The sequence below is a fragment of the Athene noctua genome, chromosome 4, assembly GCF_965140245.1.
Source record: "Athene noctua chromosome 4, bAthNoc1.hap1.1, whole genome shotgun sequence".
NCBI classification, from domain to species: Eukaryota; Metazoa; Chordata; class Aves; order Strigiformes; family Strigidae; genus Athene; species Athene noctua.
In genome coordinates, this window is record NC_134040.1 from 33,890,565 (window position 1) to 33,916,770 (window position 26,206).

Consider the following 26,206-nt stretch of genomic DNA (forward strand, 5'->3'; position numbering starts at 1 on the left):
AACTCCAGATTCCACAGATGGCAACCTAAAAATTAATCACAGAATCATCAAGGTTGGAAAAGACCTTGTAGATCTTCCAGTCCAAATATCATGTATCTTAAGAGCATTGTCCAAATGCTTCTTGAACACTGACAGACTTAGTTAGGACCTTGACCCACTTCTGTGATTAGAATTAACAATTTTGATAGCAGACTTTTTAAGTGCTATTCTTGCATTTTGGGGGGATGGAAGAAGTTGGGAGCTTTTTTTGTTTGAATTTTTGGGGTTTTTTTGTGTGGTTGATTTTTTCTGAAAAGGTTTTCTTTGCATATATTATTACCATGAGAGTATATATTCACCTTTTTTTTGCATAGCTGTCGTATATCTAGATACGTAAGGAAGACTGTTTAGTATTTCAGTTGTAAGGGTAATAAACCAGATGCAGAACAATTTTCTTAATATTTGAAAGATAATGTTTCTGGTTGAATGGTGCAGTAGTATTAACAGAACCCTCAGTACTTAATTTGTGACTTCTGTCCTATCCTCTTCCTGATAGAGGTGGGTTTTTTTCCTCATATTTGTCTTCTAGGTAGAGTGAGAAAGGTGAGTTCTTGGGTCTGGTCTTGCCATTTGCTTGTGATATAGTTGGCTTCTTTTGCAGCTTTCTTTGTTAAATTCCAATTTTATATGAATAAAACACATTGAATTTACAAGAACAATTTTAAAAACGTGTTGCTTTTAAGTGTAGTTATTACTTCCTTACCCTGTCACAAAGTTGCGTGTTGCTCTTCTGAATACTTAAAAAGGAAGCTTTTTTCTGTTTTACAATAGAAGTCTAAAAATACATCATACTTGTGTTTTGGGGTTAATTCCTGGCACAGTGCGGTAATGGTGTAAATGTCTTTCAAGCAATCTGAAGTGAAAAGTAAAACATTTATCTGTCATCCTTTTCTGAGTCTTTGAGAATATACTCTGTTGTCATAAGTAGGCTGTTTCCTTAGTACAGAGATGAATTCTCTTGTACAACCTTAAGCTAGTTCTAGATGTGTAATTTTTAACAACGCTATGTATTTACTATGGGAAGAAGAAAATTTATTTTTAACATTTTATCGGTTCTGTTAGGTCCATTCATTACCTTTGTACACTCAACTTACACTGAAGTTTTAAAAATCTGTATATGAAATACCTGAGTAGGGACAGATCTTGTCAATATATATACCTAGGATGTAAGAAAGATGTTTTGCTTGTCGTTAGCGAAGAGGCTGACTTAAGCAAATTGCTTTTAATTTATTGCTGTCCCTGTAATTGTTGTTCATTGCCTGCACAATTATTTAATAAACTTGATGCTTTAAGTAGCACAAATATTACTAATAACTTGGAAGAAAGAGCCATCGCTACTCTGAGTTACACAGTCCAGAAAAGCTTCTCTTTTTTTCTTCACTCACCTGTTTTGTTTACAGTCACCTACAGGGAAATAATGGGTTTGTGTTCTTAATTCTGCAGTATTTAAAGGTTTTATTCCCTGTCCTGATGGGCTTAATATGTTAAATAAATATTAATTTCATTAATTTTTGTGTTAATCATTAATTGTATGTGTAATGATTGATGTGTTTGTATCAAATATTAATAGTAGATTAAGGCTTTAGACATTGATACTTACATTCATTCCTTTTTTTCCTTTAATACCAATCTTGGGGATCTCTTGACAGTAGTAGCCCACTGTTTGAGTCCTGCTAAGATCTGCCTTGCCTTCAGACTGAAGTTTTAAGGATCGTGGGACATCATGCAGTCTGAACCCCACACCAGGCTGATCCCATATTACATGTGCTTCTGGCTTCAATGTGAGATGAAAGCTTAAAATTGAACAAGAGAAGACAGAGGCACTAGTTAGATGTAGTATGATTCACAGCAGTAGGATTTGCTTCTCTGACCCTCATGACAAAGGAGAACAATTTGAGAGACAACTGAGCTTAAATACCAGGAATATGTATAGGCAAAATGATGTGTAGTTGCTCTACTTTAAAGTTCTGCTTTGCATTTCCTGTCCTGTTCAATGAGTTGATGAATGTCTTCTGTCTTATGACAGGTTCATATTTATTCTCTTGGTATGGCACTCTTTTGGGGAGCTGACCATGAAGTTCCTCAGAGTCAGGTAAGTTTAGATTTGTTTTTGTTTAACATTGCAAATTCAGACATGATGGTTTGACAGAATCTGCGTTTGAGTTAACATGGCAGGGCGTCATAATGAGGCACTGAAGAATAGGATTTCTTTCTTGTTCTTGGAGCTTTTTCCTGTGGAGTGTGTGAGGGTGGTGGCAGTGGTGTTGTCTTGCAGAAAGTAGGTGCTGATACTACATTTTTGTTAGTTTCCATGAAGATACATCTGAGCGAGTCTATCCTGTAGTGTGACAGGCTGAAAGACAATAGTTAAAGCTGCTGACAAAGGAGAAAATGACTTGGTTTGGTTTAGGCTTATATAAAAACAAATATTTAAATAACATCCTTGCTTTACTCATAATAAAGCAACTCGTTCTCAGTGCTGCCACAACTTCTCTGAGTCTGGACTTGGCACATACAGATACTTACGTTACACAATGGCCAAGAAATGGTATGAATTGTTTGGACCAATTGACTTGTCAGTCAATGCAGACACAGTTGCAGACTGCTTAGAGCTGAGTGTTATTGCTCAATGGGGTTATTTCACACACACAGCAGAACTCCCAGACTGTCTTTCCAAAACTGATAGAAGATGATGTGATTCATCAGCTCCTTCCCCACCTCCAGTTAGACTTTAGAACTCAGTATTCAAAAGAGCCAAAATAAGAGGAAATGCATCTGAAAAAGCATTTAGTGATTGACTTGTAGTTGTGGGATTTCGCAGAGCATTATGCAGCTCAAGGAGATAAGATGTTTCTGTTTCATATTTGGGTTCAGTCCTACTAGTTGGTGTCATGTGTAAGGGTAAGGAAGGAAATTTTGAAAGGCTATTTGACAATTTGTGTTTAGTTTCTAATATTTTCTTTAACAGGAATGGTAGCTGAGTTCTCAGTTGTACCGATTTGCAAGTAGCTGCCTGAATGCAAGTCTGAAAATTTGAAGCTATGACTGTTTTAGTGATACTTATTTGTAACGCCTACTGTGCCTGTCCTAAAAGCCCCAGCATTTTCTTAGACAGCTATCCCCTTTCTTTGCTCTCCTGTCTTATAGGAGATGAAAGGACAAGTATTCAGCAGTAGTGAGAGAGTGACTTAAAGTAGGCAGAGGTAGGTGCTGAGCAGAAAGTAGGCATGAATTTTAGTCCCCTTTTTCTTTGTTTCTTCTTTTGGTATTAGATTGTAGCAGCAGTTTCACAGTAACGCAGTGTGAAGGAGTGCTCTACCTTTTGATAGAACAATATTTTTGCAAAGACAGTGTGGTGAGATATGCCTGGAAAGAAAGGGGGGGAACAGAAGTCTAGAATTTACCTTTGGGATGTTCTCATGCAATGCCTCTGCCCTGTGAAACTGGTGGAGTCAAAAGGACAACCTGTGTGTGGCATTACTTTTAAAATTTGCATGTGCAGATTTTCCAACTTTTTTTTTTTTTCTTTCCATGTTTGCCTGCCTACATTGGTTAATGAACTGCTTCTCTGCTGGGAGTGTGGTTGAAAACAGGAGTGATTTTTACAATTAGTTAAAAATGCTAAACAGATAGATGAGAAAAGCCTACGTTAATTAAAACAGAGTGGTCCAGAATAATTTTTTCTTTTAATGGTATAATTTAAGAGTACTAATACAGGGAAGATCAGAATGGTTTGAAGTGCTCTGTGACACAAAAACGTGCTTGTACTTTGTGGTAACTACCCACTTTGAGAGAGTTGCAGATCAGAAAGCTCAAGTCCCAAGTGCCTGCAGCATCTGAGAACAAGTGTTATCACTGACTATTGCATACCCTGAGGAGTGGTAGTCCACATACAGTGTGTTGGATTAACTGAGTGGATAGAGGAGGATTAAATCTAGATTGTTTTTAACCATGTGGGTGTTTTTTTACAACGGTGAAGCTCTGCTTCCTTAACCAGTGACTTTGCTTTTTTATTCCTTACTTTTTTGTTGATATTGTTTGATGTCATTGGACTTTGGAAATGCTGACACAGCTGCTGCAAAATATTGCTGAGGTGAGGGACTGTAGAAAATGAGCATAGCAGACAGAGGGATACAAAATGATTGTAATGAGGATTGAATTTTATACTTGTGACTGGCAGAATGTTCGAAAACAGCAAAGAAAACTTCCTCTGAAACTTTTCACTAGTCATTAAGCCCTTGAGAAGGGAAAGTGTTGGTCTCCTTACCTTATGGATCAGGCAGCTTGTTTGTACCAGATTGTTGTAGAGTAGGAATTAAATCTAGATGCTAAATGCCTGTCCCCTGATCTACAACTGCTATTTTTTCACCACCTAGATGGTGACTTTCAAACTGGCACTCAGATAATGTAGGCAGTAAGTCTCATGAATAGTTATTTTACTGTGTTGAATGTTTTTTGTTTCTGTGTGTACCACAAGTCACTATTAAAACTGACTTTTATTCCTCCTGGTTTTGTTTGTCACTAGCCTATCAAACTTGGAGATCATCTCAACAGCATACTCCTCGGCATGTGTGAAGATGTCATTTATGCCCGTGTATCTGTACGTACTGTTCTGGATGCTTGCAGTGCCCACATAAGGAACAGTAACTGTGCTCCTTCATTTTCATACGTGAAACAGTTGGTCAGATTGGTTCTGGGAAGCCTGTCTGGGGTAAGTCTGAGGAATAATAGAGATGAGCAGGAAGAGAGCAAGGATGCTAATTCAGAATCACTCTGCATTCATTCTTCCTCTTGTTTACTGTGTTGCAATTTTGATAAGGGTGACTTGTTGAAAGGAGAGAATTGCTTCTCTCCCTTTTAACAGTTTGTAAACTTAACAGTTCCTCCTGGGATATGCATTCACAACTGCTGTTTTGGAAGATAATTTTGTGAACTGTTTGTCTTCATTGAAAGAAAAGCAGGGAAAAACAGGAGAACAAAAAAGATGAACTCTGGGGCTAGCCTTAGGCTTGTTGCTACTTGAAATGCTTCAAAAAGGATTGCTGTGAATTTTTTTGTTTAAAGCTATGTTTGACTTTTGGAGAGTTACTTATTGACAGGAAGAGGGACTTTTCAGGCAGTGTGCCAATTGTCTTGCGCTTCTGCTCAGCTCTTGGATATGATAATTGTGGAGGATGTTATTGTCTAATGATGACAAATGTGTTAGACTGTTTTCAGAAGAGAAAGAAACCACATGAACTCATCTTGCAAAGTTACTATTCCTGACAGGCAACTTCTGCCTTCACCTAAACCATTACAACATAACTTCAGAATAGTTAAATCATTTCAAGGCTCCCAAGTAGAAAGGAACACCATAAATTGTCAATATTGTTAGGTTGTTTTCTGACCAATATTTGCTTTCCCTGTGTTCTGTTTATAATTATAACAAATGCCAAGCAGTTTATTATTGCTGGAATAATATCCCACGATGGTCCTGAATTTTATCCAGTTTTGTATCATTGATAATATTTTTTTTTTTAATCGCATAGGGGTTATGCCAATGTAAAAATTGGTGTCTGAAGAGACAGCACTGTAATTACATGAAAAATGTTTGGCTTGATGATGCTTCCTGTTTTTTAAAAAAATTATGATCTAATTGTTACATAGTTTCTTCATAAATCTAATTTGGAAACGCTTGCTCGAGGTGAGAGGCCCCTGCATTTGTCTAATCTTTGGCAGCAACTGACTCTGACAGGCCTCCAGAAATAGTGCTGAGCCTGAACTCCACAAAGCATTGTCTAGTCTGTGAGGTTATGTCTGTCAGTCTGGTGCTCCTCGCTGTAATGTCTGAAGTCTTGTGTAGTTGCCAAGTGGAGCTAGTCTGTGATTCAATGAAATAAAGGCCTACAAGGCCTTAATCAGTGAAGCTATTAAAATAAAGATCCAAACCTTCAATCGGGCCACGAGCTATAGAAACAGCCACTGTGGAGACTGAATCATTAGTCTCCCAAGTTTTTAATGGCTCTTTCTGCTTAGCAAATTTCTTGTCAGCAGGCTTTCAGAGGCAGTCTGAGGTTAATGTGACAGACTAATCTAGACCAGCCTGCCAAAGACAGCAGTAGTAGTCCCAAAGCAGGTACCGAAATCCGGTGGAGAGCTGAACCCAGCAAGTGTGTTCCTGTTTCCTATACCATGTTGATAATGAAGGAGTGGGACTACTGACAGTTACCCAGGGCTGAAGTTTTGCTGTTCTAGATTTCCTCTGCCAGTAACCTGTTTAACCTAATCCATAACATGGCACTGCATTGGCTTTGCAAGAAAATGAGAACAAAATGACAGAACGGACCTGAGTATTGACAGAACAGCAACATAGCTGTGTTGCTGTGTTTTCATGCACCTTAGCTAAGCATCCCTGCTGTTTTTAATGGTTAGTTCTCCATATGTGTGCTGGAATTTTTATGTTAATAAGAAAAGCATATAAAATTGGTTTTTTTCAGTACCATACTACAACCTGCCTCCAGTCTTGATTGGCCTTATCAAAGGCTAGAGATGTCTTAACTCTATAACTGGTCATTTGGTGGTCTGTGATGCACAGACCAGAGGTCCTGTTTGAATGTTTTCACTTTCCATGTTAACATGCTTTGTAAAGGGCAATACAGCACAAGACTTGGTTCAATTTGTTTAGTGTTAATTGAGTTTCATTGTAACTGTGATGGATAGAAGGCTGCTCTATTTCTCCTTCCCGCCTCCCAAGTAAGCCACTGTCCAAGTTATGCCAATTCCCACCATATCAAAAGATCTCACTAAAGATTATTTGTTGCAGCAAATAAGATGGTCTCTGAATGATTGTACATGTGAAATAATTTTTTTAGGGAGGTAGTGATTAAAAAGAAAAAAAGTTGAAAGTTAATGGGAGTACTTAAGCCTGACACACAAAAGGAATGTGCCTGAGGGGCTAAAGAAGAGACTTCTCACAAATGCATGAGATTTTACATGTGTAGTAAGTTGTGTGAGGGATCAGCCAAAAACTATGTGGTACGAGACAGTTCTTCCTGTTACACAGAAAACTCATCAGGCCAATCACAAGTTCCAGTCATGTTGCACAACTATGGAACGTGGTTTTTGAGTGGTGCTGTCTCTTCAGTTTGCTGAAAGGGTGGAATGTGTTTAAGTTACAAACTTGTGAACTTAATCTACTTGTGGGGGGAAAGTAAGGCAAATGTATAGTAAATATAATGCACAGATTATTTGGATACGGATAATTCTAGGAGATGTTCTCATTAATGAACCTGTTTTTATGAAAACATTTTGAACTTAACTGTTTGGCACTGACTTATGTTGTTCATTTACATAACGGACACTTGTTTCATACTAATGTGCACTGTTTCAATATTTGACTTTGCATTACTGCCTGTTTTGCAGGTGGATCAACTTTCTTGCAATGGAGATAGAAAACTGCAGCCAGACAGGAGCCAGGCTATTCGGGAGAGGCTGAGGGGGAAAGGACTTCCCACAGGTAAGTGCTTCATTGCAGTAAGGGTTATGGTAATAAATCTGGCTCTGTGGAAGACCCAAGTTTGGGTAGATTTTGCAGGCAAAGAAATCGAATAGTGGAGAGCTTGTTGACATTCCCATAACTGATGGTTCAGTGTCTAGTGAAGTGTTAGTGATGGTGACATGAGAATAAAAGTTTCAAGAAAACGCATGTTTTTTCCAGTTCAACTCTGATGGTAGGAACATGTTTTAAAGGTTCTCAGGCAAAAGTTTTTGTTTCTGGAGAAGGGGAATCTTCAGCTGAAGCTAGGTCAGCTAGACCTGTGGAAGCAGCTTTTCTTAGTTCCCTCTTTCCTGTGGACTCTGCTTTCTCTTTGTAGCTCTAGTTGCACACAGCCTCTTTCTCTTCTTCCCAGGCAGCCCTGGACTCTTTTCCCTGCACACAAAGCTTTCTTCTGCCTCCCCTTTCTTTCTGAAGAGAGGTATTACATTCTATCAAAGTTCTGCTGTGTTTTGACAGTGTGAGGTGGACTTGGAGGCCAGGTAGTGTTGTATTTCAGGGAAGTAAGGAAAGAGGAAACTGGGGAGCAGGAAGGAGGCAGACTTTCAGAGGCAGACCGTTGCTGTTGACACTGGAGCAAAAGGGATGAAGTGATGTAGATTGACAACTGATGCTGGCCATGACTTCATTAGATGTCTTTGTTTAAGTGGCAGTATCAGCTTTGTGATAGGCTTCTCAGACAAGAGGATGTATTTTTCCAAAAGTCTCACATTTTTCTGGAAGAATTGTGTGGCTGGGTAGGAGCATTTTATAAGGCATTAGCTTGGACCTCTCTAAGTCACTGTGATGCAGGCAGTGAGATGTGGTGATAATCAGGTGAGACCATTCCTGCCTTAAATGTTCATCTGTAAATGGAGTATCTCGGTTCCCAGAATGCATCACCCACAAATACTCAACACCATAGTGTTAGCAACACATCTGCCTCACGTTATCTCTCTACCTATTTACCACCAGTAAACTTGGAACAAAGTTATGTTGCTGATGTACTTGAGGTGCTCCTCTGTTTTTCAGTTTTGTCAAGCAACAGTGCAGTGAATTGCAGTAACCAAAATAATCCATGGAGTTGTCAGTGGCAATAGAAACTGCAAAAGTTAGACACGAGTCTGGAAGGCATTGGTGGTCTTCCTTTATTGATTCTTTTGAGGTGAGTCCTCGGTTAGGCTGCTTTTAGATATAAAATCCTTATATCAGTGATTGCCAACGCTTCCAATATGGCACTGTGTTTAGGAACAGCTTCTGGTACAAGCTGTCTCTTTGTTTTCTGGCACAAATGCACTGTTCTGACTGCTTTCTCAGGGGCTTTGTTTTCTTACTGGGTTTTTTTTCTTCTTCTTCTTTTCCATAATATTTCTGTAGCGATAGGAGGATCTGTAGGAATACAGGGTTTGGGACTAGATCAATTTAGTTGACTGGATTTGTAAACAATGTAATGCCTTTCTCTTCTGAATTTCTTAAGCTCTTTCTTTTCCTGGTTCCCACCAATTTTAGAAGAGTTGCTTCAGAACCTTACTGTTCTGATTGTTAAATTGTTAGTTTTTTCTTAAAACCCATTCTTCCCAATTTCCAATGTTGTCATATTCACAGTTCCTTTGCACTTTGTTCTGTTGCCCAGTACTAACCTAATCCATATTCCTCATGTTTGGTTTGTTGATTTTTTATTTTTTTTTTCTCTTTAGAACTTTATATGAGCACACTACCATTTGACTAGTACATCGAGCTTTGTCATTGCCATACCCTGTTTCCATCATCTGTTCTGCTTTTTATTCCATGTTCATCATAAACTGTATGTTTTGATAACGCTCAGAATGTTTAAGTTTTGGAAACATACAAGGTTGTCTTTAAACTCTGTTCTCACTGCATTAGCAACCCTGATTATTTTTTTTCTTTGCTGTTTCTAGGGTTTTTTTTTTCACTAATACAACTGAATAGTCTTTTGCTTTGCATTTTCTTAGAAAATCCTTCGCTTTCTAAAAATGTTTGTGTGGTTTGAGGGGGGGGGGTTGTTCATTTATTTTCCTACCCACAACTTTGTTTAAGCTTTTTAGCAGATTTTCTTCCCCCCCTGCCCTGAAGTAATGTTTGTCCTCAAAGTCTTAAGCATAACAACAAAAAAGCTTTTGTTTTCAGTTCTTCCAAATTTTGGAAACTGATGTGATAGCTCCAGCCAGTATCTCCGTGTCTTTCTGGCTCAGTACTAGGCTGAATAACATCCCTGTAGTGTCTGAAAATCTCTGAGGACTATGTCTTTAACTTAGATGACATTAGATGATCTAATTGCTGTGTTTCTACTGTATCCTCTGGCTTGAAAAAAAATGTCATGGATAGAATATTCTGCTTATTCTTGCTTTTTTTTGAATTGCTTAGTATGTATGACTGCTTCTGAGATGGTTGAGAGTGATGCTTTTTATTTTAATTACCAGAAAGTTCAGTTAGGATGCAGTGTGTGAATCTCTGAAGGGCTGTGGAGCTGAATGTTTGTCTTGCTGCTGTGTGCTCCCTTACCTTCTGGCTCTGCCTAGGATTTCCAGGGTGCCAAGCAGAACTGGTTCCCTGCAGTGTCTGGGCTTGTGAAATCACTGGGTCGGGGAGGAACAGCCAGAGTTAAGGGTCCTCCGAGACTGAGGAGTCCACTTGTCTCAGCTACTATTGACCGGTAAATTCAACACAGAGTTTTAAATTACCTCAGTCAAAGTCACTTTTTGAAAGGTTACTCTTTTTAAGGAATATCACATTGTCTGAAGACATCTAATTCAACATCATCTTAACTCAAATAATATTTGTGAAATAAGCGAACTTGATACTGCTCAGACTATGAAGTTGGCTGAATAGTTCTCATCCTCTAGCCCTTATTTCTCTGAAGTTGATTGAAAGCGCATGCATGTGTAGTGTTACAGACAATGTGTGGCACCACAGGGAATGAATGTTTGTGCATCACTGTTCCAGTGCAAACGTTCTTTTGTCTGCATCACTCCAAGTCTTGTCTTGAAGGTACAAATTATTAGTGAGATCCTCTTAAATCCTTGATTTTTGTCAGGATTAACTGTCAACCAGCAAAAATTATTTCAGTTACTGTGTGGGTTTTATGATATTTTGGTGTTATGCTTCTTTCTTCCTCCTATCCCTAAAGTAAATCTTTTTCATGTTTTCTGTTATTTTAGTCTTTATTTTCAGAAAAGAACATAAATTGAAGTCAATGATTTTATTTTTTTATGTTCTGCCGGTTCTTGTCTCTTATATCCAAAATAGTGGGGCCAGCAGGACTAGGGAAGGGCTTGTCCCCCTGTACTCAGCACTAGTGAGGCTGCAACTCGAATGCTGGATTCAGTTTTGGGCCCCTCACCACAAGAGGTGCTGGAATGTGTCCAGAGAAGAGCAACAAAGCTGGTGAAGGGTCTAGAGAACAAGTCCTGTGGGTAGCAGCTGAGGGGACTGGGGTTGTTTTAGTCTGGGGAAAAGGACACAGAGGGGAAACCTTATCACACTCTACAAGTACCTGAAAGGAGGGTGCAGAGAGGTGGGTATCGGTCTCCCGAGTAACAAGTGACGGGACAAGAGGGAATGGCCTCAGGCTGCACCAGAGGAGGTTTAGATTAGATATTAGGAAAAATTTCTTCACCAAAAGGTTTGTCAAGCATTGGAACAGGCTGCCCAGGGAAGTGGTTGGGTCACCATCCCTGGGGGTATTTAGAAGACCTGTGGATGTGGTGCTTGAGGACATGGTTTAGTGGTGGGCTTGGCAGTGTCAAGGTTAATGGTTGGACTCAATCTTAAAGGTCTTTTCCAACTTAAACAATTCTGTGATTCCTGCTTCCACTCAACCTGTTTCAGTTTCTCTGTATCACATTAATTACCTGTAGAACTCTCATTATTTTTTCTCCTTTTCCCTAGAGGGTTTACAGCCCTCTTAGCTTCCCCAAAACCTTTCCCAATTCTACTTCTGCTGTCAGTTCCATTTCCTGGTATGTCTTAATAGCACCATCTTACTACTCTGTATTTTGATCTTAGATACGTTCCTTGATCTCCACTTCACTGCGACCTCAGGGAATTTAGAGTATCAGTAAATTACAAACCAGCACAAAACAAAAAACCCCGCATAACCAAACCGGCTCTAGCTGTTTTCAGTTCCACTTGGCATGTATACTGAGTTATGTCTGTGAAAGTTAGTGAGGACTCAGTGAAATGGGTATGTGATATTAATGAGAGAGATCTCACATTTGATTCAGGGCAATCTAATGCTTAGTTACTTGTTTTTCTATAATGGTATGCTGGTTTACTTGTGCAAATTCTGTCGATAAGAACACAGATCAGCTGCCCTGGGGGCATGGCTTTTTAGATTTCTGGAAAAGTGAGCTATGGAATGTAGTACTAATTATACTGATGATAATCTCATAGATTGAAGAGCCACAAGTAGAAGGCCAGAGGAAGGTTTAAGAAAAATAGTAATGGTAAAAAGAAACAGAAAAACAACTCAGAAAAGTGTAGAGTCCTTTTTTCTTCTGTTGACACTGAACTATTCTGCCACTTTGTGTAATTGAAATATACGCCTCTTATTCCAGTTGAAAAATGGCAAACACTTAGAAAGGTAGGAAGCATTATGATTCTGAACAAACTGTCTTTGTAATAAGTTAGAAGTTATGTCAGTCATCTCTTATGTAAATGTTTGGGTTTAGCTTCCTCCAAGAAGACATTTTGGGCCCAGTTGGTATGTGGTACACACAGAAACAAAAGACATTCAACACAGTAAAATAACTATTCATGAGACTTACTGCCTACATTATCTTGAGTGCCAGTTTGAAAGTCACCATCTAAGTGGTGAAAAAATAGCAGTTGTAGATCAGGGGATGGTTGCGGCACAGGGCACACATAAGGACAGGTCTAATTTACCAGTCATTTTACCAGCATATTTAAAGAGGTAAATACGGTGAGCAGAAGTCTTTCCTGGAGAGGATGGAAGACTTGTCTGATACTCACTGAGGTGAAGTTCTGTTGAGAAATTTTGTAAATCTTAAAAGAGAATTTTCAATGAAGGAGTAGCTGTCATATTGAGAAAAAAACAGCAGAGAGCTAAGGCATCTATTATGAACTCAGAATGTTACTATGAGTGTCTAACTTAAGATAGCTAATAAATCATGCTAAGTTCATGAATACAGAGATGGTTCAGCAAGAGAGATGTACTCCTAGTTGGAGAGCAGCCAACTAATACCTTATATATGTGCAATCTTTCAAAAATACTAAGATTTTTGCTTTAAGTCTTCAGAAGTCATTAATGTTAAGATCAGTTTTCCATACCATGGTCATCCAAATTTATAATTGTCAGGGCTTTATTGTTGGCTTAGAAGAAATGGTTTGAAATACTTTTCAACTTCACATGTTTAAATAGCATATTTTGCTATTTAATTCATCCATATTTTGGATATTTTCAGCTCTTCATTTCCATCTTTGTCTTGAAGATCATTATTAAATTAATAAATAGCTTCATGTTAGTATTCTCCCCAATTAAACTTAATTTTTGTCACTTTCATTACTTCGCTCTCTCTGTGGCCATCTTGGTGAATAAGCTTTATGGCACGGTTGACTGCAGAAGTAACTTATTCTAAATTAATATTACAGAATGTTTGCTTTCAGTCAAGTTGTACTCAGAACATAGTATTTAGGAACTGACTTAGCCAGCAGAAATGGAAGTGGTAAAATCTGGTGTGAGTCATCTGAACAATGAGTGTTAAGTTTCATACTCAAAACACTTTAGACCTTAAGAGTCTTTACTTCAAGAATTATTTGTGGAAGTTGCTTGATAAAATTCCTTTGGTGTGACAAAAGAGTAAGTAACTGTCGAACTCTTCCAAACATAAAGCAAGAATTAATTCACTGTGTTACTCTTCGCTACAAACTATGACACTCATTCTTCAGGAGGATGTGTAGTCTGTTTAAAGCCCAGTTGAAATCTACGTAATTTGTACGTGGCTGGCAGGCTACTTCCCAGCCCTCTAGTAATTGAAATCCTGCACTTTGTGGGTTTATTTACAAAGTTCCAACTTATGTTGATCTGTGAACACCAAAGACAGACCTTTGCAGAGATATTTCACCTTTTAAAGAGATTTAGCTAACAGGTGGCTTGACTTTGCTTTCCTATCATGAGGGTCTCTGATTTTTAACTGAACTTGTGCAATGTGGTAGACTGTCACGAGTTAACCTTGTATGTTACAATACTACAGTTGTATCCTGCAAAATTCCAACCTTCATCTGCCAAAAGAATTTATGCCACATGAATACAGGCTTGAAATTAATTTAAAAGATCATTATGGTTCATCTTAATTGTACATAACAGGAAATACTTGGAAATACTGATCAAAATTTTGGATGTTGATAAAATCCCTCTTTAATTAGACTGCAGTTCTGTCAGGTGCAGCAGAAATGGTAGGTGTTGTAAACAGAATAAAAGATTCTAAGACTAGTTGAAGTTGCTTTTTATTTTGACAAGAAATTCTAATCTTTAGTTAGCATTCCCCAAATATCAATTACTAATGTAGCTGCCCAGCAAAAACTCTCAGACAAAAGAAAAAGTACCCTTTTGCTTCTGATCCAGGGAGAAATAGATTGTGGATTGTTTTAGTTCTTGATCTGGGTGAAAATGCAGCTTTTAATCTATAAAGAAATGGTTTATAGTGATGACCTCCACATGTGAACTGAAACAGCTTACTCATTTTCTTGCTAAATCCAAGCACACAGATGTAATTTCACAAAAAATACAGCACAAACTTAATTCCACTGACTTAAAATCTCTCATCTGGAAATACAATTTTTTGTCTTTCCCCTGTCTCCTCAGTACTAGAAAAAAAGAACTGAGTAGGTGGAGAATAACTTCCAGAATTCAGCAAAACCAAATGGAAGTCAGATGATTTTTTTTTTTTTTAAATATTCTTTCACACTCCAGAAACCATACCTATTTACTTCCAGTAAGTGTTTCTATTTGCATCTAGCAGTACATTTAAGTATAGTTGCTACTGCTTTACTGAACTTGCAGCCTCGCAGTATTGGAGGTGCTGTCACAGTGGTGCTGAGCACAAACTCTGCAAGACAAAACAAGAATGGACACAAAGATCAGTAAGGAAACCATGTCAAATGCTGTCTGTGCAGAAAAACAGCTGTATCACTGTACTTCTCCAGGGATACGTAGAAATCCAGGCAGGGAATAACTGGGTGGCCCTTTTGCCTGCTTGGTTGAGAAATGTACCCCAAAAAACTTGGCCCATAGACCTAAGTGGTAAAGGGCAGTGGTGCAGTCCCCTTCTGCAGAGGTGCTGAGGAAGGGAAGAGGTAAAATACTTCATTTATGAAGTGCTACTTGGCAAGGTTCACTACCACTGTTGTGAAGATGCCTGGTTTCTGGACCTATTTGGTTTTTTTGACAGAGGAGCGTGTCAGTCCAAAGCAGAATACAAATTGTTCTACAGGATTTATGACTTGGCCATTTACTTACAGTGCTTTCAACAGTCCTTGTGTCCGGCTTATTTCTTCATTCAGAAAGAATGCGTTTTCTAGGAGTGCTTCTGTCTGAAGCTTGGATTTTCCCAACAATTTAAAAAAGTAAAAGAAAGGAAGAGGTGCCATTCCTAGCAGTCAACCCACAGGCCACATCTGGCTCTGTTGTCTTCTGTTTGGCTCTTAGCATGCCCCAAAGGGATTGCAAACTCAACTCCCCCAACCAGCTACCCACTCATATTGGAGAAACTAACCGCATTGTCTTGGGATAAGGATTTTTCTGTCATTCTGTTTTTTCCACAAGGATGGTGTGGGAGATGTTTTTTAAACTCCTGTATAATAATTTCCTTCAGACCTTCCAGTCTGGCAATGATGGTGTTCTTTCATACACATGCAAGCAATTTCTGTCCCCTGCAGCCTCTGTCTCTCCCCCCCAACCCCCAATGTGTGTGTATGTATATATCCATAAGCTTTCCTAAAATAGAGCTGAAAAGGTGTTCTGTTTTGTGCAAACAAAAGAAGGGGCAATCAGACTTTGAAAAATCTTGAGATGAGTTTATTCAGTAAAAACTATCAGTATGTGATAGCACTGACCGTATTTGCACTTACATAGTATTTGATTAATTGCCTGTATAATCAAGCTGGTACACAAGTAATTCCAGACAGACTGAATTTAGTTAGGACCAGATAACAACTCTCTTGCTCAGAGGAAAATCAACAAGATTAATGGCAGTGTGAGTAAGACATGGCTTGTGAATGACACTGGTGTCAAAGAGGATTCATAGCTGAAGAAACCAAAGGCGGAAGGCAGCAGATCCATGGTCATTTAGCAGATGTAGCATCTGCCAGTTGAAGGTGTGTGGAAAACTAGATTTTTGTTTTAGCACCACAAGGGAATTTCATTGTGAACTCTTGGTGATTAATTGCTATTTTTATTGTATATATTCCCTCACTATATATTATACTTTGGAATTGTGCAATTACTATAATTGTATTTTAATTATTTACAGTAATTATAAATAATTGCACTAATGTAACATCAAGTAGAAGATAAATACCCAAGGGCGATACATGAAATTGAGAACCCAGATACTATTCAGATGAGCATGAAGAAAAATTTAGTTCAGCAGAGAAGTAACTGGGGAAGGGGAAAGCATGCCTTTTGAGGCTACATGCTGTAGTATCTTAGTTGCTAACAGCTTGTCCTGTCACCATCACTGACAAGTAGGGAAGCACTTCTCTGTGCTGTGATACTCTTGGGTAACTGAAGTGTGGAGTAGCTCTGTGTGGTCTCAAATACTTAATGTCTTTAGTGGAACCAAGATACTTTGGATAGGCCACACCTTAACAGTTGATTTTGTGACTTATAAAGTCTATAACAGTACTTAAAGGGGATGAGGACATGTAAATTATTAAAAATAGAAGAATTGGTCTAGACTGATTGCTTGCTGCCTAATCCAATTTTTTTTCCCCACATATCTGCATTTGAGCTACTTCTGTGCTAAGAAATCTTGTCCTTGATTGTTGACTCTCTGGTGCCAAGAGCAGCACACATTCTTGGCTGGTTGTTTTGCCAGTTATCAGGCCTAGCATAAAGGACACAGCCAGCATAAAGATGAACCAATAACCAAATTGTATTTGATACAAAAGGGTCAGTACATGGGTGAGTGCTGGGGATACAAACAAGTCAGATTATATATAATCGACATCAATCCCACTGACTTTAACAATGGGTGGAATAAATGGTGACATGCAGTCTCTCATAGAAGGGATGGGACACAACCAAGTCAACAAGCCAAATACATAAGACCAAGGAAGCCACATAATGAATCTCTACATAGCCCACATTTACAAGAGCCAGACCTGACTGGAGCCCAGTTCCAGGGAGTCAGGAGGTCCTTCCCCAACAGGGAACTCTGCACAATGCATCCACCTCAGACAGACACTGCCCCTTCCTGCAAGTGGTCCCAGCTTTTATCCCTCAGTGGGACACCTGACCTTTGTTTACTTAATGCAGGACACCTGGGGCTCCTTTACCCAATGGCTCTCCCTTCAAGGCCAGCCGCACCCTGGTGGAGGGAAGCCTGAAGGCAAACTCACCCCCCCTTTGTGAAGGGCTGTGGGAATCACCCATATGCCAACCTTCATTTGGGGCTTGGGGTTGAAACCCCAGCATTTCACTGGTATACAGTGTGCATCTGAACGTTCTGTCTTGCTGCTTTGTTTCGGTTTGCCTTCTCAGGATGCCCAACTTGAGCAGGCTGTGCACCCCTTGCCCCTGTTAATGATTTATTGATTTATTATTAAATTGAGTTGATTTAAATTGATTATTTTTAATAGATATATGTATGAATCAAGAATAATTAAATGTTTTAAGGAGTCATAATCTTTCCATAGAAATAGTAGAGTCAAATGTTTACATTTATCTTGCATTTGCACATTACATAGCAAGCAGTGCTGCTATGAACCCCGTACAGCTCCATACCAGGGCGGAAGAATTGGTCAGTAATCATATACTAGGTACACCTAGGTACTGGTTAGATAATTAGTTATGTGATTAAAGATGATTCTCTTTGAAGTTACTATAGAAATGTGTAAACAAAGAGTAGTTTGTTACCTAGAATACATTGTTAGGAATGTCTAAAGATGTCAGAATTTAGAATTAATGAGAACTGGGGAGAATGAACTGTAACAACTTGCAATTCTCTGCCAAGAAACAGTGAAACTAGGTAAAAGGCAACTCTGGCAGGGGGAGATCGTGACCACCAACTCACATTACACCCCAGACTCATTTTGACTCTTATGCACAAAATCAGAAGTAGGTGGGGATATGAAAATGATTTACGGGAGTTATTACGTTTCTATATAAGCACTTAATTAATATGTATCATTGTACCCTATATAATCAGTGTGATTTTTGAGTATGGTGTGCGTTGTTGGTGAGAGAACTCACCCATGCACCTGGCCGATAATAAAGAAGTGTCTGCTTATCTACATCGAATTGGTGTCGATAAGTTCTTTATCCCACTTTTCGGTGACACCCCCTAGTCTCTTCTTTACCTTTCTCTGAGGGTGATTCTTAAAAAACCTCATATCGACACTGTGAGCCAGTTTGGGGACAGCTTGTTGAAATAATGTTATGTAGAGAGGAATGGGTTTTGCAAAAGGGAAGAAGTGCTAAGACTGGTGAAAAGCAGAACTGGGCATGGGGAGAGTAATAAAGGAAAGATGAAAGATGTCAAAGAGAAATTTACAGTCTCAAAGCTCAATACTAAGGCCAGCTTCAGATTCCTTTTGGTACTATGTTAAACACTCATGTTGGCTACATAAGTCAACGTGGATGTGAGTTGGACCTGTAGACACCTCCACTCAGCAGAGTGGAAGAGCAGTGTGGAAGTGGAATGCCTCTTGCACTGCTTCCTGATGGGACAGCTCATCTCCTGTCTCATCACACAATCAGTGGGAGGAGTGGCAAAGCTGCAGCAATGAGTGCTTTCCCAGTCACTGCTGATGAGATAGCATTCATGGCAATCACTTTTCCTCATGAGGAAGCCCCAGGTGGGTGGATGACTTGGGGAATAGAAAGCATCTCTTGCGTGCCGTGGCAAGGAGCTTGTGTCTTCAGAGCCTCTGCTGAAAGACTGGAAGCAGGATCTGTTACATCTAGTCTTAATGCTACAAATCCATGGAAACTACAGCTTGGGTGAGAAGGGTTCTCCTTCTGCTCTAGTTCTCTTTTTCTCTGCTAGATGGGCTCTTTCACCACAGTTCTCCCCAGCATAGAACAGATAATCTCTCTGGGTGTGCTATGGCAGGGACACCCACTGGTACTTATAGTGCATTGTGGCTCTTTTCACTGGATGTTATCCTGGAATAAGATAACACTTCAATGTGCAGAGACCTAAATAATCTTTTGAACCAGGAATGTTCTTCTGAGTCATGACTGATGATGTACCAAGTAATCTTGAATTTACAGCCTTCATAATATATTGGAGTTGCAGCTGTCTGTTTCTTTTGGCTTTTTTCTGCTTTGTTTGACATTGTTTTGTTCCATAAGTTCTTGTGCTTGTAAATCCTTTCAGTGTTGAAGAGGAGGTTGGTTTGGGTTTTTCTGTCTAAAATGATCTTGGAACTATCATTATTGGGGAGGGTTCTTAGAGCTTCTTTTGTTTTGCTTTTTTGATGACCATCTCAAATACTGCAGTATTTTGGTTTCTATCTCTCTCACAAACAACTGAGTTAAAATCCTGTTTAGTACTTTCTGTCCTTTATGTGAATGTACATGAATGGGAAGTACGTGTTTGCAGAATGGATATCATCCTGCTGCTTTAGATAGTGGGAACTTCACACTGAAAGGCTATTTTTAAAAGGCTTTTGTGTGTGTTTGTGAATATTATGTGTAATTCACTAGCCTTATGAGGGATATATAGTCTGAGAATAAGATAATAACCTAAGATTTACCTGACCACAAACATAATTATGTTTACTTGAGTTTAGGATTAATGCTATATTTGTAAAATATGAAGTGAGGCATCAGATCCTTTCAGAAGATTAGTTCATTCTCATTGCCAAAGGTTTTTGTTTTATTCTCTGGGCTGGAACATGTGAGAACCATGTAATTTCTTACAAGACACTTTTTAGACAATCTGAACCCTAACATTTTACCATCACGTATTTGTGTGTTGGTAAGAAGCAAGGAGCATCTTGGTCGCGTTTGGCTTTAGTCTTGCTGGTTTTTTTAAACACCTGTTGTTAGTTTAATATTGTAGAAATAGAAACTGAAAACTAACAACCCCTCTCCAAGTAGAATATTAGACTTGAAAGGTGTAAAGCCATAAGCTTTTAAAGAGTTTCTGAGTACAATTATGAGTGTCCTTAAAGCATTCTGTGAAACCCAATTGGAAAGGATAACAGATTCCAGACAAAGATCAGCAGGAGCCTATTGTGCAAGTGGGGCAGTTGTTTTCAATCTTCTTTGGAAGAGCATCAGGCAGCACCACAGAGCCATCTTTGAGAGCAGTAGATTAAATGCAGTTTGAGCTCATGACTGCTTACTTTTGTGAGGATGCCTTCAAGGCTGCTGCTTCTTAAAAGATGTACATGGTAATATCACAATCGAGAGTGAGCCAGCTCTAAGAAAAGCATCACATGCCATACTGACTCCACCTCCATGAGCAGGCATTGCTTAGGCAACCCAGCACGGAATACTTTTACTTGGATTTTCTCATTAGCAGTGTCCTGATCGTGATGAGGTCAAGATTGTCATATTAATGCAGTGTGTATGCTGCAGATTGGAAAGGTTGACTTCATAACAATATTTGCAATGTACTTGGTCAGTTGGAGTTATGAGTAGATTACTGCCCGTGTGATATCTACAATAGACTTCAGATTTTCACAACTTTAACAATTCAGAAGAACTAAAAATTCTAGTTTGTTAACAGGAAGTAAGTAGCAGTTGGGTAGTCTTGGATACTAGATTTTCTCTGGGATGGTACTCTTATAATGGTTATAATACTTTGATCTTAAGAACATGAAAGACAAATTTGTCATCTGTTAATGTTAAAAAATTTGATTGTCCTTACCGATTGTTTGTAATTAGTTTTGTAAAATCTGGCTAATACTTTGAGAAAATTTTATGCTAGAGACACAAATATCAGAATGTCTCACTGACCATGATATGATGTTCTTCAGAGAGCAAATATTTCATTGACATTATTCCACCTCTGACAAGTAATTTCACAGTAAGGGAGAGGGAGAAGCGAGAGTGTTCATCAGTATTAGTTGATCCATTTATTAACAAAACGTGAAGTCTACAGGCTTATAGAATCACTTCGATCTTAGAAGCTTTGTTGTTTTTGTTTTAGAGTATTCTTTATCTGGAGAGACTGTCATCACCAAAAATAGTCATTAAAGGAAGATCCAGGAGTTTTAAAATTCCTAACTACACAGTCATTCTTCTCTTACTACTGATGTTACTGCAGGGCATCTGTAAATCTGTAGAACAAACCTGGACTTGTCATAAAAAAACTGTAGGTGGTGTCCTTGGCTGTGAGGGTTGAGAGGAATGTCTGATTTCAGACTGATCATTAAATAGTACTTTTGGTGATAGTCCAGACTATTTTAAAAATAAAACTAATGAGAAGATTTTCAGCACATATGTGAAAGAAAAATATGTTCAGTGGGGTTTTTTTACTGGTAATGCTGAATTATAGTAGGCCATAACTACTTAGTGAGCACTTCAGAAATAAATAAAATGCCTGTCAGTTATGAAGTAGTTGGAGTTCTGGCTTTGTGACTGAGGCAGCCCTTTAGTAGCCATCTCAATGTTTTGCATGGCAAAATCAAGGCCAAAATGTGTGTTCAGTATACACGTTAACAGTAAGTAACTTGTGTTGCACTCTTGTGTATTGTACAAAATTACATACATGAAATGTCTCCTTATTCCAGGAAAAACATTGGTGGTCGATGCACCTGATGGACACAAAGCTCACTTCTCTCAGCAGACCATGCTTAACAAAGGACTTAGCAAATCTATGGGATTTCTGTCCATTAGAGGAACACAAGGCGAGGAGGAGTTTTTCCAAGGCATTTCTGCAGATTACAGCTCGGGACAGGAAGATGTTTTCTGTCCTCATAGATGTAAAACCAGTGAGTTTGGGAAAAAAGGTCACCTTCATATGGATGTCACTCCCAAGCGGAAAGTATGGGCTTCCTCCACAGATTTGCTTTGCGCAACTGACAGGGCAGCTGAGAGGGACCATGCTGGAGGCTCTCATGGGCACAACCATCAGTGTGAAGCATTTTCAGTACGGACTTCTACTACTATGAGAAACAAGGAAGCAAGATATTCTGATGGGAGTATAGCACTGGATGTTTTTGGACCACAAAAGCTGGACCAAACACGCCATGTGCCCGAGATGTCAACTTCTGCAGCAATATCAAGTGCCTTTGACAGGATAAGAGAGAGACAGAAGAAGCTGCAGCTTCTGAGGGAAGCAATGAATGTAGAAGGTTAGTGAAGCTTTTTCACTTTCTGAGTATTCTAGTCTGTGATGGTTTGACTCTGGCTAAATGCCAGGTATCCACCAAGTCGCTCTATCACTTCCCCCCCCCCTTCCCTTTGTTTTCTCAACAGGGTAAAGAGGGGAAAGAAGATAAACTAACCCTTGTGGGTGAAACAAAAGCAGTTTTAATATAAGCAAAGCAAAGCAAAAGTCCGCGCGCGGAAGCAAAAGCAAACAGATTTATTCTCTACTTCCCATGAAGAGGCGATGTCGGGCCTTCTCAGGAAGCAGGGCTCCAATACGCGTAGTAGTTGCCTCGGAGGACCAAGGGTGACCCCACCCCCTTCCTCCTTTCTCCCAGCTTTATACTGAGCAGACGTCATATGGTATGGAATATCCCTTTGGTCGGTTTGGGTCAGCTGTCCTGGCTGTGTCCCCTCCCAAGATCTTGCCCACCCCGTCCCACTGGGGAAAATATCAGAAAGAGCCTTGGTGCTGTGTAAGCACTGCTCAGCAGCAGCCACAACACCAGGGTGCTATCAAGACCCTGCAGCTCCCAGCATAAACCACAGCACCGTGAGGGCTGCTATAGGGGAAAACCGATTCCAGTTCAGCCAGACCCAATACAGTCTCCACCCCTTATTCCATACCATTTACGTTATGCCCAGGTCCCACATAATATTCATTTATCTATTCCATAAGCTTTCTTCACTTCTTCAGATGTTCAGTGCCTTGGCTTCCATCTGTCAAGATAGATGCTCAGGACAGAAGTATGCTTGACCGTTGGACTCCAGCACCGGCTAGGTTTGGGTCGTCATTGCACGTGTCTGGTTCACTCTTCATCGTTCCTACTTCCTCCATCACTTCCTGCAACATACAACTCATCCCACAGATTACTTTCCCCCCAAGGTTAAATGTTCTTGAGGCACACACTGAGTAGTCCCATCCTCCCGCATTACCCACCAAGTACATCCAGGTCCCTGAGCAAAGACAATCCCACGAGTGGGCTTGCCTTTTCCCAAGGGAGGAGCAATCCACACTGCCTTCCCCAGCCACCTCCCTGTGTGTACTACGGGGACCTTATCTCCTCCCACAGTATGAAGGGGGTTTGTTTGGGCAGGCCCAGGACGGTTAACAGATCCTCTGGTATTAATTAGCCAAGTGGCTTCTGCTAAATTTATATCCCAATGCTTCCATCCCCCATTGTCCAATGCTCTCAACATAGTCTTCAACAGTCCATTATATCTTTCAATCTTTCCAGACGCTTGTGGGTAATAAGGGATGTGATACACCCACTCAATGCCGTGTTTCTTTGCCCAGGAGTTTATAAGATTATTCGAAAATGGGTCCCGTTGTCTGACTCGATTCTTTCAGGAGTACCATGTCGCCATAAAATTTGCCTTTCAAGACCCAAGATGGTATTTCGGGCAGTGGCATGATTTACAGGGTACGTTTCTAGCCAACCCATAGTTGCTTCTACCATGGTGAGTATGTAGCGCTTGCCTTGGCGTGTTTGTGGCAGTGGTCCAATATAGTCAATCTGCCAGGCCTCACCGTATTGAAAACTCAGCCATCGCCCTCTGTTCCAGGGAGACTTTACTCGTGTGGCTCGCTTGATTGCAGCACATGTTTCACCTTCGTGAGTGACCTGTGAGATGGCCTCCATGGTCAGGTCCACCCCTCGATCACGAGCCCATCTGTACGTTGCATCTCTGCCAAGATGCCCTGATGTTTCATGGGCCCATCGAGCTACAAACAGCTCACCCTTACGCTCCCAGTCCAGGTCCAGCCGAGCTACTTCAATTTTGGCAGCTTTGTCTGCTTGCTCATTGTTTTGGTGTTCTTCAGTGGCACGCCTTTTGGGCACATGAGCATCTACATGACGCACCTTTAGAGCCACGTTTTCCACTCGGGCAGCGATGTCCTGCCACAATGCAGCAGCCCAGATGGGTTTACCTCTGCGCTGCCAATTGGTCTTCTTCCACTCCTGTAGCCACCCCCACAGGGCGTTAGCCACCATCCAGGAGTCCGTGTAGAGATATAATACTGGCCACTTTTCCCGTTCAGCAATCTTTAGGGCAAGTTGGATCGCTTTTACTTCTGCGAACTGACTTGACTCTCCTTCTCCTTCAGTGGCCTCAACGACTTGTCTTGTGGGACTCCACACAGCAGCTTTCCACTTCCGATGGCTTCCTACCACACGACAGGATCCATCAGTAAAGAGAGCATAAGGCCTCTCATCTTCTGGTAACTCGTTATATGGCGGTGCCTCTTGGGCACGAGCCACCTCCTCAGGCCGCACTCCAAAATCTCTACCTTCTGGCCAGTCCATGATCTCTTCCAGGATCCCTGGATGGTTGGGTTTCCCCAGTCGAGCCCGTTGCGTGATTAACGCGACCCATTTACTCCAAGTAGCACTGGTTGCATGGTGTGTGGAAGGGACGTTTCCTTTGAACATCCAATGTAATACAGGCAGCCGTGGTGCCAAGAGGAGCTGTGCTTCTGTACCAACAACTTCTGAAGCAGCTCGAATCCCCTCATATGCTGCCAGTATCTCCTTTTCAGTCGGAGTGTAGTGGGCTTCTGGTCCTCGATATCCCCGGCTCCAAAATCCTAATGGTCGACCTCGAGTTTCACCTGGTATCTTCTGCCAGAGGCTCCATGTGAGTCCGTGCTCCCCAGTTGATGTGTAAAGTATATTTTGCACAGCTGGTCCTGTCCGAACAGGCCCAAGAGCTACCGCTCGAGCTATCTCTTGTTTGATGTGCTCAAAGGCTTGTTGCTGCTCAGGACCCCACTGAAAATTGTTCTTCTTTCGGGTCACTTGATAGAGAGGGCTCACAAGCTGACTGTAACCTGGAATATGCATCCTCCAAAATCCCACAAGTCCTAGGAAAGCTTGTGTTTCCTTCTTGTTGGTCGGTGGAGACATAGTTGCTATCTTGTTGACAACATCCAATGGCACATGACGGCGTCCATCTTGCCATTTTATTCCCAAGAACTGAATTTCTCGTGCTGGTCCCTTGACCTTGCTTTTCTTTATGGCAAACCCAGCTCTCAGAAGAATCTCAATTACTCTTTGTCCTTTCTTGAACACTTCTTCTGCCTCATTGCCCCACACAATGATGTCATCAATGTATTGTAGATGTTCAGGGGCATCACCCTTTTCCAGTGCAGTTTGAATTAGTCCATGACAAATAGTGGGGCTGTGCTTCCACCCCTGGGGCAGTCGATTCCAGGTATACTGGACACCCCTCCACGTGAAAGCAAACTGTGGCCTGCACTCTTCTGCCAAAGGAATTGAAAAGAATGCATTGGCAATGTCAATTGTGGCGTACCACTTGGCTGCCTTTGACTCCAGTTCATACTGGAGCTCTAACATATCTGGTACAGCAGCACTCAGTGGTGGCGTCACTTCATTCAGGCCACGATAGTCTACTGTTAACCTCCACCCTCCGTCAGACTTTCGCACTGGCCATATTGGGCTATTAAAAGGCGAATGTGTCTTACTGATGACACCTTGGTTCTCCAGTTGACGAATCAATTCTTGGATGGGAGCCAGAGAGTCTCGGTTTGTACGATACTGCCGTCGGTGTACAGTCCTCATAGCAATTGGCACCTGTTGTTCTTCAACTTGCAACAGTCCCACAACAAAAGGATCTTCTGAGAGGCCAGGCAGATTAGACAACTGTTTTACCTTTTCTGTATTCACACTGGCCACACCAAAAGCCCATCGGTATCCTTTTGGGTCTTTGAAGTATCCCCTCTTGAGATAGTCAATGCCCAAGATGCAAGGGGCTTCTGGGCCAGTTACAATGGGATGTTTTTCCCACTTGTCCCCAGTCAAGCTAACCTCGGCCTCCAATACTGATAGTTCTTGACAGCCCCCTGTCACTCCTGAGATCCAGATAGGTTCTGCCCCTCTATAACTTGACGGCATTAGTGTACATTGTGCCCTGGTGTCAATTAAAGCCTGGTACTTCTGTGGATTTGATGTGCCAGGCCATCGAATCCACACTGTCCAATACACCCGATCATCCCTTTCCTCCTCCTGGCTGGAGGCAGGGGCCCTCTATTCCTGTTCTTGGTCGGAGTACTCACTGTCTGACTCTTGCCGTGCCAGGCCGGAGGTTCCTTCTTCAGGATCAAG

At 40.7% G+C, this 26,206-nt stretch overlaps 1 protein-coding gene across 8 annotated transcripts in view; it reads left to right on the plus strand.

Moving 5' to 3' along the window:
* The window catches only part of PTPN13 (protein tyrosine phosphatase non-receptor type 13), a 131,847-nt gene that overhangs the window by 40,902 nt on the left and 64,739 nt on the right, over positions 1 to 26,206 (plus strand). For 7 of the 8 annotated variants that reach the window (XM_074904942.1, XM_074904945.1, XM_074904943.1 and 4 more), the window contains 4 exons: positions 2,066 to 2,131; positions 4,565 to 4,750; positions 7,441 to 7,534; positions 21,500 to 22,063. In XM_074904942.1, coding sequence (XP_074761043.1) covers positions 2,066 to 2,131; positions 4,565 to 4,750; positions 7,441 to 7,534; positions 21,500 to 22,063 — 910 coding nt within the window. The remainder of the gene's footprint in view (positions 1 to 2,065; positions 2,132 to 4,564; positions 4,751 to 7,440; positions 7,535 to 21,499; positions 22,064 to 26,206) is intronic. The other variant, XM_074904948.1, reaches the window with a different exon arrangement.